Source organism: Salvelinus sp. IW2-2015, linkage group LG18 (genome assembly GCF_002910315.2).
Source record: "Salvelinus sp. IW2-2015 linkage group LG18, ASM291031v2, whole genome shotgun sequence".
In the NCBI taxonomy this organism is placed as follows: domain Eukaryota; kingdom Metazoa; phylum Chordata; class Actinopteri; order Salmoniformes; family Salmonidae; genus Salvelinus; species Salvelinus sp. IW2-2015.
The window spans coordinates 6,060,111-6,074,658 of NC_036858.1; the positions used below are offsets into that span (position 1 = coordinate 6,060,111).

Consider the following 14,548-nt stretch of genomic DNA (forward strand, 5'->3'; position numbering starts at 1 on the left):
GTCCTGGTCAAAGCCTTATTGGTCCTGGTCAAAGCCTTATTGGTCCTGGTCAAAGCCTTATGGGAACTGGTCAAAAGTAGTGCACTATATAGGGAATAGGGTGCCATTTGAGACTCTTCCAAGTATCTCTTTGCATCCCAACAATGGTTCTGTTGTTGTCCCACTGCAGTCCCAAAGGGCTATTGTCAACATTGTTGTCATCACTCGCATCATAGATTTGCACAGCCCCATCCACCTCCCACAGACAATTCATATCTCTGTGTGCCAATCTGACAGAATCAATGATGACAGCGGGCGATTCCCCAACGCTCCAGCAACTGAGGCTGTGGGAATGATGATGCCAAAGGCTAATAATGCGTGTCTCTGTCAGTGAGGAATGGGAGATAAATGTGGTGGTGACGTGTCTGATTACACCAGGCTGTTATTTGTTTACTCGTGGCTTGTTTCCTGTTTTACTGTTTATACTGTTTAGTGCCTTCAGAAAGTATTCACACACCTTGACTTTTTCCACATTTTTAAAATGCATTCAATTGAGATTTTGTGTCAGTGGCCTAAACACAATACCACGTAATGTCAAAGTGGAATTATGTTTTTAGACTTTTTTACAAATGAATTAATATCCCTTTGAGCATGGTGAAGTTATTAATAACAGTTTGGATGGTCTATCAATACATCCAGTCACTACAAAGATAAAGGTGTCCTTTCTCAATTGCCGGAGAGGAAGGAACCTGCTAGGAAATTTCACCATGAGGCCAAAGGTGATTTTAAAACCGAGCTTTGTGGCTGTTTTTGGAGAAAACTGACGATGGATCACCAACATTGTAGTTACTCCACAATACTAACCTAAATGACAGCGTGAAAAGAAAAAATATTCCAAAACATGCATCATGTTTGCAATAAGGCACTAAAGTAAAACTGCAAAAAAATGTGGCAAAGAAATTAACTTTATGTCCTTATGTTTGCAGTAAATCCAACACAACACAGAGTCCCACTCTTCATATTTTCAAGCACGGTGGTGGCGGCATCATGGTATGGGTATGCTTGTTTTTGGCAAGGACTAGGGTGTTTTTTGTGATAAAAATAAACRGATTAGAGCTAATCACAGGCAAAATTTGAGAGGAAAACCTGATTTAGTCTGCTTTCTGACAGACACAGGGTGACAGATTCACCTTTCAGCAGGACAATAACCTGAAACAAAGCCAAATATACACTGGAGTTGCTTACCAAGACGACATTGAATGTTCCTAAGTGGCCTAGTTACATTTTTGACTTAAATCGGCTTGAACATMTATGACAAGATTTGAAAATGGCTGTCAAACAGTGATAAACAACCAACTTGACAGAGCTTGAAGAATTTTAAGAAGAAGAATGTGCAAATATTGTACAATCCAGGTGTGCAAAGCTCATAGGCCTTGTTTAGACTTGAAAGTTCATGCAGCTTTAGTAATCTGATCATAGAATTCCGACCGCATCTATTGTGGCCGGATTCCTTTTTCCCGCACTATATTCAAATGCCAGTATGCATTCTAAAAACAGTGGAAGAGACAAACTATTATAATAGCACAACAGCAACTGATGGCAGTAGCTAATTACTGTAGCTAACTAGCMAGCTAACCTCTGTAGYTAGCACGCAACACAGGKATTGCAAACCAGTTAGCATAAACATTTTTACTAAATATTAGCTAGCTGGTTAGAATTTATGAGTCCAGCAAGCACATTCGTCACACGCTAGGAACGTATTTCCTCCCAACGTTAAAATGGAAAGGTGCCTCATTCCCAAAACACACGTTTTTTCTGGAGACTTGTTGGAGGAGTGCTGATGACGTTGTCCACTGTATGCCCTTTCGGTACCCTGATTACGTCCAGACTGAGACGAAATCTGCACACGATGCATCCGTGACCACCACCTGAAGTGGTCAGCTAGATCACACACTGTCTTTTCAATGCGATCTTCATATTCTGATTGCWGAASTCGCATGTAAGTGTCAAGTGTAGACACGACATTWGWGACTTAACCAGAAAGACTCACAGCTGTAATCACTGCCAAGGGTGAGGTGAGGTTGAGTATATTTTTACAGGGATAGTGCACATGAATCAACGTTTCAGTAAAAGTGCCTGTTTTAGCCAGCTGACAAATTTTTCAACCGCAGTCCCTGGGCAGGTTATTAAAAACTATTACAATAACAATACAGACAAACAATGAGCAGTGAGCACATGCAGAACAACATACTACACGCAACACGTAGCATGCAGACAGAGCAACATAGGACAAGCAACATGTAGCACGCAGACAGAGAAACATAGGACAAGCAACACGTAGCATGCAGACAGATAAACATCCGACAAGCAACACGTAGCATGCAGACAGAGAAACATCCGACAAGCAACACGTAGCACGCAGACAGAAACATCGGACACGTAACACGTAGCACGCAACAGAGAAACATATGACAAGCACACGTAGCACGCAGACAGATAAACATCCGACAAGCAACACGTAGCATGCAGACAGAGAAACATCCGACAAGCAACACGTAGCACGCAGACAGGAAACTATGACAAGCAACATGTAGCACGCAGACAGAGAACCATATGACAAGCAACACGTAGCACGCAGACAGATAAACATCCGACAAGCAACACGTAGCATGCAGACAGAGAAACATCCGACAAGCAACACGTAGCACGCAGACAGAAACATAGGACACGTAGCAGCAGACAGAGAAACATATGACAAGCAACACGTAGCACGCAGACAGATAACATCCGACAAGCAACACGTAGCATGCAGACAGGAAACATCCGACAAGCAACACGTAGCACGCAGACAGAAACATAGGACACGTAACACGTAGCACGCAGACAGGAAACATATGACAAGCAACACGTAGCACGCAGACAGATAAACATCAGACAAGTAGCACGTAGCATGCAGACAGAGAAACATAGGACGAGTAGCACGCAGACATGAAACATGGGACAGCAACACGCAGACAGAGAAAACATAGGACGAGCAGCACGCAAACAGAAACATAGGACACGTAGCCACAGACAGAGAACATATGACAAGCAACACGTAGCACGCAGACAGATAAACATCAGACAAGTAGCACGCAAGAGGAACCATAGGACACGCAACACGTAGCACGCAGACAGAGAAACATAGGAAACGAAGCAACACGTAGCACGCAGACAGAGAAACAGGACAAGCAACACGTAGCATGCAGCAAGAGAAAATAGGACGAGTAGCACGCAGACATAGAACATGGGACAAGCAACACGCAGACAGAGAAACATAGGACGAGCAACACGCAGACAGAGAAACATAGGCAAGCAACACGTCGCATGCAGACAGAGAACAGGACAAGCAATCACGTAGCACGCAGACAGCGCAACATAGGACGAGCAGCACGCAGACAGAGAAATGGCACAAAAAGCAACAAAGTGTTTCCACACCTCACAAGCTACAGACAACATGGAAAGCGGCAATACACAGCTAGGGATTATGTTCACAAGTCTGATTGACCTTTAGCCATGTCTTCATGTTTTTTGTGAAGGTGTGATATGTGGTGCAGTTGTGTGTCTGATGGCAGTGTGTTCCAGACATGGGAAGCTCTCACAGAGAAAGCAGATTGACTAAAGGTGCTTTTCCTTAAGGGAACTGTACAGTCACCCCTCATGGCAGAACTTGTGGATMTGCTGCCAACGGTTTGGGTTTTCTGTGTAACACAAGTACTAAGTGGAGGGGAGGTCAGGCCATCTTAGATCCACACCCTCTGAGGGAGCTGAGCTGAGCTCCATTGTTGAGCTCCAGGCAGTGTGTGTTTTTATTTAAATTAACTAGGCAAGTCAGTTAAGAACAAATTCTTATTTACAATGACGGCCTACATTGRCGGCCAAATTGAAGAGCAGCTTTCAGACTCCCTCCTACTTATGCACTGAGACGACTGGGATTTGAGCGGATGAGGTGTTGGAGGGAAATAACGGGTTCAGACAGAGCTGGAGACAGACAGCCCCTTTTCTGACTTTTCTACACTGATCCCTCTCGTATTGCTATACAGTATCACCCTCCTCTCCGCAGCTCCATAGGAAGTGTCTCACAAAACACTTCATCACTCTATGATCAGAGATATAGTAACTATTTAGTGCTTGTTGAAATGTGAATAGCGCGACATCTTGTGTGTCAGAATATCTTTATTGAAAGCCTGATTGACACTAAAAGAGCTCTTTGAATGTGTAGCGGCTGCAGCCCATGCCATTGCTAATGCACAAGATATTCCTTTTCTCTCTGTTAGATGACACGTTGCCATGGAAATGGCACAATCTCAATGTTAGCACAAAGATGAACGATAGCCAGAGGGAATTTATGAACGCACCTTAGGTTATCTACTCCGATTTCAGAGCACTCTTGTCTGAGTGTGCCAGAGCGCAGAATAACTGATGAATTTACGAACGCTCAACACCCGTTTAATAAAGGTTGGCAACAAAGCATAATTCAATTGTTGCCAGCAGCACAGTTACAGTCACCGACGCCCTGGATAACATGAAAACAGCCTAACCAGCTCTGCTAGGGCGAGTGAAATGGTCAGAGTGAGGTGTTCTCTCATTTGTGTCTGGAAGTAGCTAGCAAGCTAGCCAACGTTAGCCAGTTACCTTAAGTGCTTGACTGCCGTTGTGTGGTCAGAAGCGCCGGATCAACCCTACTACTTGGCCAGAGCGTCCAGTGTGCGCTCTGAAATCTCMGAGAGCGAAAACGCTCTGAATTTACKAACCGACAATCTGACAAAACTCTGAATTTATGAACGAATCAGAGATGTGCGGGGGGCTGCCTTAATCGACATCCCACGCCTTCGCACCGGGGAACAGTGGGTTAACTGCCTTGCTCAGGGGCAGAACGACAGATTTTGACCTTGTCAGCTCGGGGATTAGATCCAGCAACCTTTCAGTTACTGGCCCCGACGCTTTAATCTTGTTACAAGATTAAGCATTTTCCCTTCAACACATTGAATTTCTTTCCCATCGAAAATATCTTACGGCAGAACCTTGGTTTCTTCTTAGAATAGAAAATAGAGTCCTGTGAACATTCCTGKTTACGGCTGCCAGTCGAGCAGGAATATCTTTTTTTCACCTGAGCCACTATTAAGAGAAGTTATATATTTTTGGTTTTTAAAAGCCATGGTTGTGTTAGGAACGGACTTACTTTTTTAGTGATCAATTGAAATCACTCTCCTGTTCTCTTCTCTCTCCAAGGTTCTRTCAAACGGAGGGTGTTCTGTAAAAACAGCCCATGTCACTGGGTCTACATAAAGTGCACTTAATGCCTTCAAACTTTTGACTCAGWGTGCTCACACACTGCTCAGTAAGCCACTRAGTGCTTTTGTTAGCAAGACATGCTAAAACCACTCCTGGCATAGTTAGGCCCATCCCGGGGGGTGGAGGTGGTAGGAGTTTGGAGAGTTTATTCAGTTGAGTGTGTGCAAGAGTCACAAAGATACAAGCACAGCTATTATACTGCTGGGATACAGTCCCTGTTGTTGACCAGCCTTCTGTTATAAGCCCCAGCCAAACAATGGCTCTTTATAGCCACAAAAAAAAACTCAAAGGTATACGTCAGTTGGCTAAATAAATATTACATTTACATGTTAGTCATGGCAGGACCCTCTCTCCTCTCCCTCTGGAACATGAGTGAGTCAGCAAGGAACAAGCCTAACATGAGTGGATCCTGTCTGTTTTGGTGGTGTTGTCTAGGTGGAGGGTGGTAGTGAGATGGACAACACTCTGGATACATTGAGTCCAGAATCCAGAGAGGACCCCGTTCAAGCTCGACAGGTAAGACCCACTGTTTAAACACACACACACACACACACACACTGGACTACAGTAGAACGTGTACTGTCAAACAAACCCCGTGTAGACAGTGGATTTGGTCCATGTTATTTGTCCACGGCTGTTTATCCTGCCATCTTCCTACCATCTTCTGTTTGTGTACACATGGCCTTAGTGGTTTGGTTTGTTTATTGTTTGTGTACATACTCTGTTTGTGTACGCTGTGGGTAATAGTACATTCTCCATTCTCTGGTTATCTTTGTCACTGTGTCAGCGCTAGGTCTGTTGGTGTGTGGCTGCTTGTTTGGGTATATTACCTTTTTGAACCTGGAATCCATTGTGTGTGTCTATTGTGAGCGTTTGCAATTGCCTGCATGTTCTGGGCACATTGCTTCTCTTTACCTTGAATCTCCCTTTTTAAATGACTCAAACACGGGGTAGGTAGTCTGTTCTGTTCCTTCTCCTCTCGGTGTCACAATGCCCCTGCCTCTCTGTCTCAACCAGCTTAGCGTAGCATGTCTGTCTGTCTGTGAGAGGGAAAGCTAAGCCGAGAAAGAAAGAGAGTGAGATGGGCGAGAGAGAGTGAGAAGGGGGGGGGGCGAGAGGTGCTGCTGCATGACACCAACGAGGGCGAGCGAGATTAACCTGAACCACAAAGACCCTAACGACATGGGGGAGCCCAACCCACAGCCCTCACTCCCCTCCCTGGGAGCCAGCAGAACCCTTCTGTATGACAGCAGCTCAGCTCAGTGTATTGACATGGATGGAGAAGGCTCCAAACCAGAGGCTCCCTATGACTGGACTGCCTAACATGCACTCACAGCACACAGCGTTGGAGCAGGAGCCAACATGCATTTATAATACATTTATACGTTCAGTATATAGCCATGTATGCACTAATCTGTTGGTCACGCATGGACTGTGTGTTTGTCTGGCTGAGCTGGAGTGTAGGGAGTGTAGGGACCAAGGAGGGGAGTGGGCAGTGGGGTAGCGGCCAAAGGAAGCCCGGCTGGGCTGGGAGCACATCAGAATGTCTGGGCCTGGGGCTTCCGCTCCGTCTTTGGCTGAGGCACATTAAAGTTGCATGGTCAGGGCCCCACTGTGGCGCTGAGCCTTTGATGTGCTGCCTTGACCCGGACCCAGCTTATTATCTCTCCCCTCCTGACAGGTGTGTTGTGCATCTCCCTCCGTCTTTCATCCTCTGGCTTACCAAACATGCTCTTTCTCTCTCCCTCTCGTTCTCTCCCCCCTTTTCTCACCCCCCGCTCGCTCGCTCTCTCTCGCGCTCCCTCACGCACTCCCTTGCTCTCCCCTCTTGCTCTCTCTTCCCCTTCTCTCTCTCGCCCCTCTCCCCTCTCTCCTCATCTCTCTCTCTATCCCCTATCTCTCTCTCATCTCTCCCTCCCTCTCTCACAATCTTATGTCTCTCCCCTCTCGCTCCGTCATCTGTCTGTTCATCTCCCTCTGTCTTTCATCCTCTTGCTTTCCAAACATGCTCTTTCTCTTGCTCTCGCGCTCTTTCTCTTGCTCTCTCGCGCTCTCTCCCCTCGCGCTCTCTCCCCTCGCGCTCTCTCCCCTCGCGCTCTCTTTTCTCCCTCGCGCACTCTCCCCTCGCGCTCTCCACTCTCCTGCGTCCTGCACTCTCCCTCGCGCTCTCGCAACTCTCCCCTCGCGCTCCTGCACTCTTCCCCTGGTGGCTCTTCCCTTCTATCGCCTTCTCTTTCGTCTGCCTTTTTCCTCTCTCTCTCTCCCCTCTCTCTCTCCTGCATCTCTCCCCTCACATTTCTTCTGTGTCTATCCCCTCTCCTCTCTCCTCATCTCTCCCCTCACAGTTCTTTCTGGGTGTCTCCCCTCTCGCTCCGTCATCTCTGTCTGTGCATCTCCCTTTGTCTTCATCCTATGGCCTTTCCAAACGTGCTCTCTCGCTTTTCTCTCCCCCTCCTGCTCCTCTCACGCCTTTCTCTCTCCTCCTCTCTACTTCCTCCCTCTTCCCTCTCCCCTCCTCCTCTGCGCTCTCTCTTCCCCCCTCTTTCACAATCTTTCATCTCTCGTCTGTCATCTGTCTATCCTCTCTCTCTCTCCATCTCTCCCCTGTCTTTCCCCGCTCTCTTTCTCTCGCTCTCAATTCTCTCTCTCCCCTCTCCTCATTCACGGCTCCGTCTGTCTCTCCCTCCTGCAATGAGACATCCAACATCAGCAGCCAGGTTTGTGACCTCTGACCTGTGGGATTAGGTCGATGGACCCCCGCCCCCCCCCCCCCCCTGTGTATTTTGGGGTAGACTTTGTGTTCCTGCCGTCTCTGGAGAATTCACAAATTGCATTCTGGCTCAGTCTTGGCAGCCCTGCGGCGGACGTGTGGAGATGTGTGTTTAAGGCCGTTAGGGGTCAAATAAATCCGTACCGGCTGTACTGAACTGTCTTGGTTTGTGTTCTAGGTGGAAGAGCTGTTGAAGGAGGTGCAGGAGCTGAGAGAGGAGTTGAGAAGTAAAGATAGGCTCATTGCTCAGCTCACCAAGCATGTGGTATGTACTTATTAGCAGTGTTGTAGAACTCAAGACCACATATTGAATGTCTCGGTCTTGTCTTAGTCTCAGATCCTTTACTCGGTCTTGCATTGATCATTGAAATAAAATAAATAACAGAAAATAGATGCCTATWTCTAATTATTTTWGTATTCAAAGATAAAATAAATAGTTAGTGTACATCTTCCTAAAATTGAGTTGCACCCCCCTTTGCCCTCAGAACAGCCTCAAATCGTCGGGGCATGGACTCTGCAAGGTATTGAAAGCGTTCCACGGGGATGCTGGCCCATGTTGACTCCAATGCTTCCCACAGTTGTGTCAAGTAGACTGGACGTCCTTTGGGTGGTGGACCATTCTTGATATACATGGGAAACTGTTGAGCGTGAAAAACCCAACAGCGTTTCCGTTCTTGACACACACAAACCGGTGCGCCTTACACCTACTACCACACCCCGTTCAAAGGCACTTAAATCGTTTGTCTTGCCCATTCACCCTCTGAATGGCGCATACACAATCCATGTCTCAATTGTCTCCAGGCTTAAAAATCCTTCTTTAATCTGTCTCCTTCCCTTCATCTACACTGATTGAAGTGGATTTAGCAAGTGACATCAATAAGGGATCATCTTTCACYTGGATTCACCTGGTCAGTCACTCATTTGCACAAGGCTACTACTAGGCTACTTTTGCCTTCTTGAAATGCAGTACTTCAACCACTATAAACTGTGTGTGCACGTGGTCTAAAGTYGGCGGRAGGATCAGCACATTCTCACGTCAAGTTCAGTTTTTATAAATGCCAACTTTTGCGTGAAAACTGGCACATGCATATTTTGTACACTACCGTTCGGGATCATTAAGAAATGTCCTTGTTTTTGAAAGAAGAGGGGGGGGGAGCTTTCTACTTTACTCGAAACATCACCGTCCTTTACTTTTGTTGAAACATTTCCTCAAACCTTCTCACGCTCTTCGGAATTTCCTTGCTCCCCTCGTAGGGGAGGCCGGGGGAAATGTTTTAAATTTGGTATTTTTATCTATTTACAGACCGTGGTCTGTGATCATTTGAAGAGTGGCTCTCTATTTACCCTCAGAATACATTTCTGAATGGCTGAAGAATCCATAAGTTTTTCTGAAATATTGACAAAGAATTACTCTACACTTGGAGCTTTAATTATGGTGCTGATCTGACAAAATTATAATCATGGTCTTGAATTGGACTCGCATTGCTCTGGCCTCGGTCTTGCCTCGGACTCGCTTTAGGTGGTCTCCAACACAACCCTGCTTAATAGTGTGCAAAAGTTGACTTCTATTAAGTTGACACTGTAAGCGCAAACTCCCTTTAAGTGCAGTGCACTTCACCAGATCCGACTTCCGACCTTTCTCATGCCAAGTCACTCTTCAAGCTAGTCATTACCACTGTGGCCCATGCACAGTAAGTGCTGTCAAACCCCATGATTTTACCTCCAAACCCACAGCCACTTATGGGTCACATAGTGACATGTCACCTCTCATTAGTCTATAAGCCTCTCCTCTGCCATCCACTCACTGTGGGGATCATACATTAACTATGGGCTCCAATGGGTGCCTGCTGTGTATATCTTTGGGCAGGGGTTGGGTCTGAGGGTGGTCATGCTGTGGTGTAGACTTCAGAACTGCAGGACAACATCCAATGGTGGTTTGGGCCCAGTGTGGGAGAGAGCTGTACTTGTGTTTCCAAGCCTGGATGTGTCTTCTAGGGCCTGAGCCACTCCAGCTACCTGCTACTGCCCCAGAGGTAGAGTGGGAGGAGGGCTGTTATTGTTAGACCTGTCCTCTGTGGGCAGTGTGGTTCCTAGTCTGGGTAGATCTTGTGCTATCATTGTTAGACCTGTCCTGTTTCTCTCTCTCTCTGTCTCTGTCTGTCTGTTCTGTTCTCTGTCTGTTCTGTTTCTCTCTGTCTGTCTGTCTGTTTCTGTCTGTCTGTCTGTTTCTCTCTCTGTCTGCTCTGTCTGTTTGTCTGTCTGTCTGTTTCTCTCACTCTGTTTGTCTTTCTGTTTCTCTGTGTTTCTGTCTGTTTCTCTGTGTTTCTGTCTGTCTGTGTCTGTCTGTCTGTCTGTCTCTGTCTGTCTGTCTGTTTCTGTCTATCTGTCTGTCTGTTTTTTCTGTCTGTTTGTCTGTCTGTCTGCTTCTCTCTGTCTGTCTGTTTCTCTGTGTGTCTGTCTGTCTGTTTCTGTCTGTCTGTTTTTCTGTCTGTTTCTCTCTCTGTCTGTCTGTCTGTTTTCTGTCTGTTTGTCTGTCTGTCTGTCTGTTTCTCTGTCTGTCTGTTCTCTCTCTGTCTGTCTGTTTCTCTCTCTGTCTGTCTGTTTCTCTCTCTGTCTGTCTGTTTCTCTCTCTGTCTGTCTGTTCTCTCTCTGTCTGTTTCTCTCTGTCTGTTTCTCTGTCTGTCTGTCTCTCTGTCTCTGTCTTTCTGTTTCTGTTTCTCTGTCTGTCTGTTTCTCTCTGTCTGTTTCTCTCTGTCTGTTTCTCTCTGTCTGTTTCTCTCTGTCTGTCTGTCTCTCTGTCTCTGTCTTTCTGTTCTGTTTCTCTGTCTCTGTCTGTCTGTTTCTCTTGTCTGTTTCTCTGTCTGTCTGTCTCTCTGTCTCTGTCTTTCTGTTTCTGTTTCTCTGTCTCTGTCTGTCTGTTTCTCTCTGTCTGTTTCTCTGTCTGTTTCTGTCTCTGTTTGTCTGTCTGTCTGTTTCTGTCTCTGTCTGTCTGTTTCTCTCTGTCTGTTTCTCTGTCTGTTTCTCTCTGTCTGTTTCTCTCTGTCTGTCTCTGTTGTGTCTGTTTCTGTCTGTCTGTCTGTCTGTCTGTTTCTCTCTGTTTCTATCTGTCTGTCTGTTTCCGTCTGTCTGTCTCTCTGTCTGTTTCTGTCTCTGTCTGTTTCTGTCTCTGTCTCTTTCTGTCTGTCTCTGTTTCTGTCTCTGTCTGTTTCTGTCTGTCTCTGTCTCTTTCTGTCTCTGTCTGTCTTTTCTGTCTCTGTCTGTCTGTTTCTCTCTGTTTGTCTGTCTTTTCTCTCTGTTTGTCTGTCTGTTTCTCTCTGTCTGTCTGTTTCTCTCTGTTTGTCTGTTTCTCTCTGTCTGTTTCTGTCTGTCTGTTTCTGTCTGTGTCTGTCTGTCTGTCTGTTCCTCTCTGTCTGTTTCTCTGCCTGCCTGTCTGTTTCTCTGTTTCTGTCTGTCTTCTCTGTCTGTCTGTCTGTTTCTCTGTCTGTCTGTCTGTTTCTCTGTCTCTGTTTGTCTGTTTCTCTGTCTCTGTCTGTCTGTTTCTCTGTCTCTGTCTGTCTGTTTCTCTCTCTCTGTCTGTCTGTTTGTCTGTCTGTCTGTTTCTCTCACTCTGTTTGTCTTTCTGTTTCTCTGTGTTTCTGTCTGTTTCTCTCTGTCTGTCTGTCTGTCTGTTTCTCTGTCTGTCTGTCTGTTTCTCTGTCTGTCTGTCTGTTTCTCTGTCTCGTTTGTCTGTTTCTCTGTCTGTCTGTCTGTTTCTCTGTCTCTCTGTCTGTTTTCTCTGTCTCTGTCTGTCTGTTTCTCTGTCTCTGTCTGTCTGTTTCTCTGTCTCTGTCTGTCTGTTTCTCTTGTCTCTGTCTGTCTGTTTCTCTCTGTCTCTGTCTGTCTGTTTCTCTCTGTCTCTGTCTGTCTGTTTCTCTGTCTCTCTGTTGTTTCTCTGTCTCTGCTGTCTGTTTCTCTCTGTTTCTGTCTGTCTGTTTCTCTCTGTTTCTGTCTGTCTGTTTCTGTCTTTGTCTTTTGTCTGTCTGTCTGTTTCTCTCTGTCTGTTTCTCTGTCTCTGTCTGCTGTCTGTCTGTCTGTTTTGTGTTTGTTTCTCTCTGTCTGTTTCTGTCTGTCTGTCTGTCTGTCTGTCTGTCTGTCTGTCTCTGTCTGTCTGTTTCTCTCTGTTTCTGTCTGTCTGTTTCTCTCTGTCTGTCTGTCTGTCTGTTTCTCTGTCTCTGTCTGTCTGTTTCTCGTCTGTCTGTCTTTCTCTCTGTCTGTCTTTCTGTCTGTCTGTCTCTCTGTCTGTCTGTCTGTTTTCTCTCTGTCTGTCTGTCTGTTTCTCTGTCTCTGTCTGTCTGTCTGTTTCTCTGTCTGTTTCTCTGTCTCTGTCTGTCTGTTTCTGTCTGTCTGTCTGTTCTCTCTGTCTGTTTGTTTCTCTCTCTGTCTGTCTGTTTCTCTCTCTGTCTGTCTGTTTCTCTCTCTGTCTGTTTCTCTCTGTCTGTTTCTCTGTTCTGTCTGTCTCTCTGTCTCTGTCTTTCTGTTTCTGTTTCTCTGTCTGTCTGTTTCTCTCTGTCTGTTTCTCTCTGTCTGTTTCTCTCTGTCTGTTTCTCTCTGTCTGTCTGTCTCTCTGTCTCTGTCTTTCTGTTTCTGTTTCTCTGTCTCTGTCTGTCTGTTTCTCTCTGTCTGTTTCTCTGTCTGTCTGTCTCTCTGTCTCTGTCTTTCTGTTTCTGTTTCTCTGTCTCTGTCTGTCTGTTTCTCTCTGTCTGTTTCTCTGTCTGTTTCTGTCTCTGTTTGTCTGTCTGTCTGTTTCTGTCTCTGTCTGTCTGTTTCTCTCTGTCTGTTTCTCTGTCTGTTTCTCTCTGTCTGTTTCTCTCTGTCTGTCTCTGTCTGTGTCTGTTTCTGTCTGTCTGTCTGTCTGTCTGTTTCTCTCTGTTTCTATCTGTCTGTCTGTTTCCGTCTGTCTGTCTCTCTGTCTGTTTCTGTCTCTGTCTGTTTCTGTCTCTGTCTCTTTCTGTCTGTTCTCTGTTTCTGCTCTGTCTGTTTCTGTCTGTCTCTGTCTGTTTTCTGTCTCTGTCTCTTTCTGTCTCTGTCTGTCTGTTTCTGTCTCTGTCTGTCTGTTTCTCTTCTGTTTGTCTGTCTGTTTCTCTCTGTTTGTCTGTCTGTTTCTCTCTGTCTGTCTGTTTCTCTCTGTTTGTCTGTTTCTCTCTGTCTGTTTCTGTCTGTCTGTTTCTGTCTGTGTCTGTCTGTCTGTCTGTCTGTCTGTCGTTCCTCTCTGTCTGTTTCTCTGCCTGCCTGTCTGTTTCTCTGTTTCTGTCTGTCTGTTCTCTGTCTGTCTGTCTGTTCTCTGTCTGTCTGTCTGTTTCTCTGTCTCTGTTTGTCTGTTTCTCTGTCTCTGTCTGTCTGTTTCTCTGTCTCTGTCTGTCTGTTTCTCTCTCTGTCTGTCTGTCTGTTTGTCTGTCTGTCTGTTCTCTCACTCTGTTTTGTCTTTCTGTTTCTCTGTGTTTCTGTCTGTTTCTCTCTGTCTGTTCTGTCTGTCTGTCTGTCTGTCTCTGTCTGTCTGTCTGTTTCTCTGTCTGTCTGTCTGTTTCTCTGTCTCTGTTTGTCTGTTCTTCTGTCTGTCTGTCTGTTTCTCTGTCTCTCTGTCTGTTTCTCTGTCTCTGTCTGTCTGTTTCTCTGTCTCTGTCTGTCTGTTTCTCTGTCTCTGTCTGTCTGTTTCTCTGTCTCTGTCTGTCTGTTTCTCTCTGCTCTGTCTGTCTGTTTCTCTCTGTCTCTGTCTGTCTGTTTCTCTCTGTCTCTGTCTGTCTGTTTCTCTCTGTTCTCTGTCTGTCTGCTTCTCTGTCTCTGTCTGTCTGTTTCCTCTGTTTCTGTCTGTCTGTTTCTCTCTGTTTCTGTCTGTCTGTTTCTGTCTGTCTGTTTGTCTGTCTGTCGGTCTCCTCTGTCTGTTTCTCTGTCTCTGTCTGTCTGTCTGTCTGTCTGTTTGTGTTTGTTTCTCTCTGTCTGTTTTCTGTCTGTCTGTCTCTGTCTGTCTGTCTGTCTGTCTCTGTTTCTGTCTGTCTGTTTCTCTCTGTTTCTGTCTGTCTGTTTCTCTCTGTCTGTCTGTCTGTCTGTCTCTGTCTCTGTCTGTCTGTTTCTCTGTCTGTCTTTCTCTCTGTCTCTTTCTGTCTGTCTGTCTCTCTGTGCTGTCTGGCTGTTTCTCTCTGTCTGTCTGTCTGTTTCTCTCTGTCTCTGTCTGTCTGTCTGTCTCTGTCTGTTTCTCTCTGTTTCTCTGTCTGTCTGTTTCTGTCTGTCTGTTTGTTTCTCTCTGTCTGTCTGTTTCTCTCTGTCTGTCTGTTTCTCTCTGTCTGTCTGTTTCTCTCTGTCTGTCTGTTTCTCTCTGCTGTCTCTGTTTTCTGTCTGTCTCTGTTTCTGTCTTGCTGTCTGTCTGTCTATCTGTTTCTCTCTGTCTGTCTGTCTGCTTTTTTCTGTCTGTCTGTCTGTCTCTGCTGTCTG

At 45.9% G+C, this 14,548-nt stretch overlaps 1 protein-coding gene across 3 annotated transcripts in view; it reads left to right on the top strand.

The window, feature by feature from the left end:
- The window catches only part of ccser2b (coiled-coil serine-rich protein 2b), a 133,519-nt gene that overhangs the window by 81,070 nt on the left and 37,901 nt on the right, over positions 1-14,548 (top strand). For all 3 annotated transcript variants that reach the window (XM_070448265.1, XM_070448264.1, XM_070448266.1), the window contains exons 7-8: positions 5,749-5,829; positions 8,262-8,348. In XM_070448265.1, coding sequence (XP_070304366.1) covers positions 5,749-5,829; positions 8,262-8,348 — 168 coding nt within the window. The remainder of the gene's footprint in view (positions 1-5,748; positions 5,830-8,261; positions 8,349-14,548) is intronic.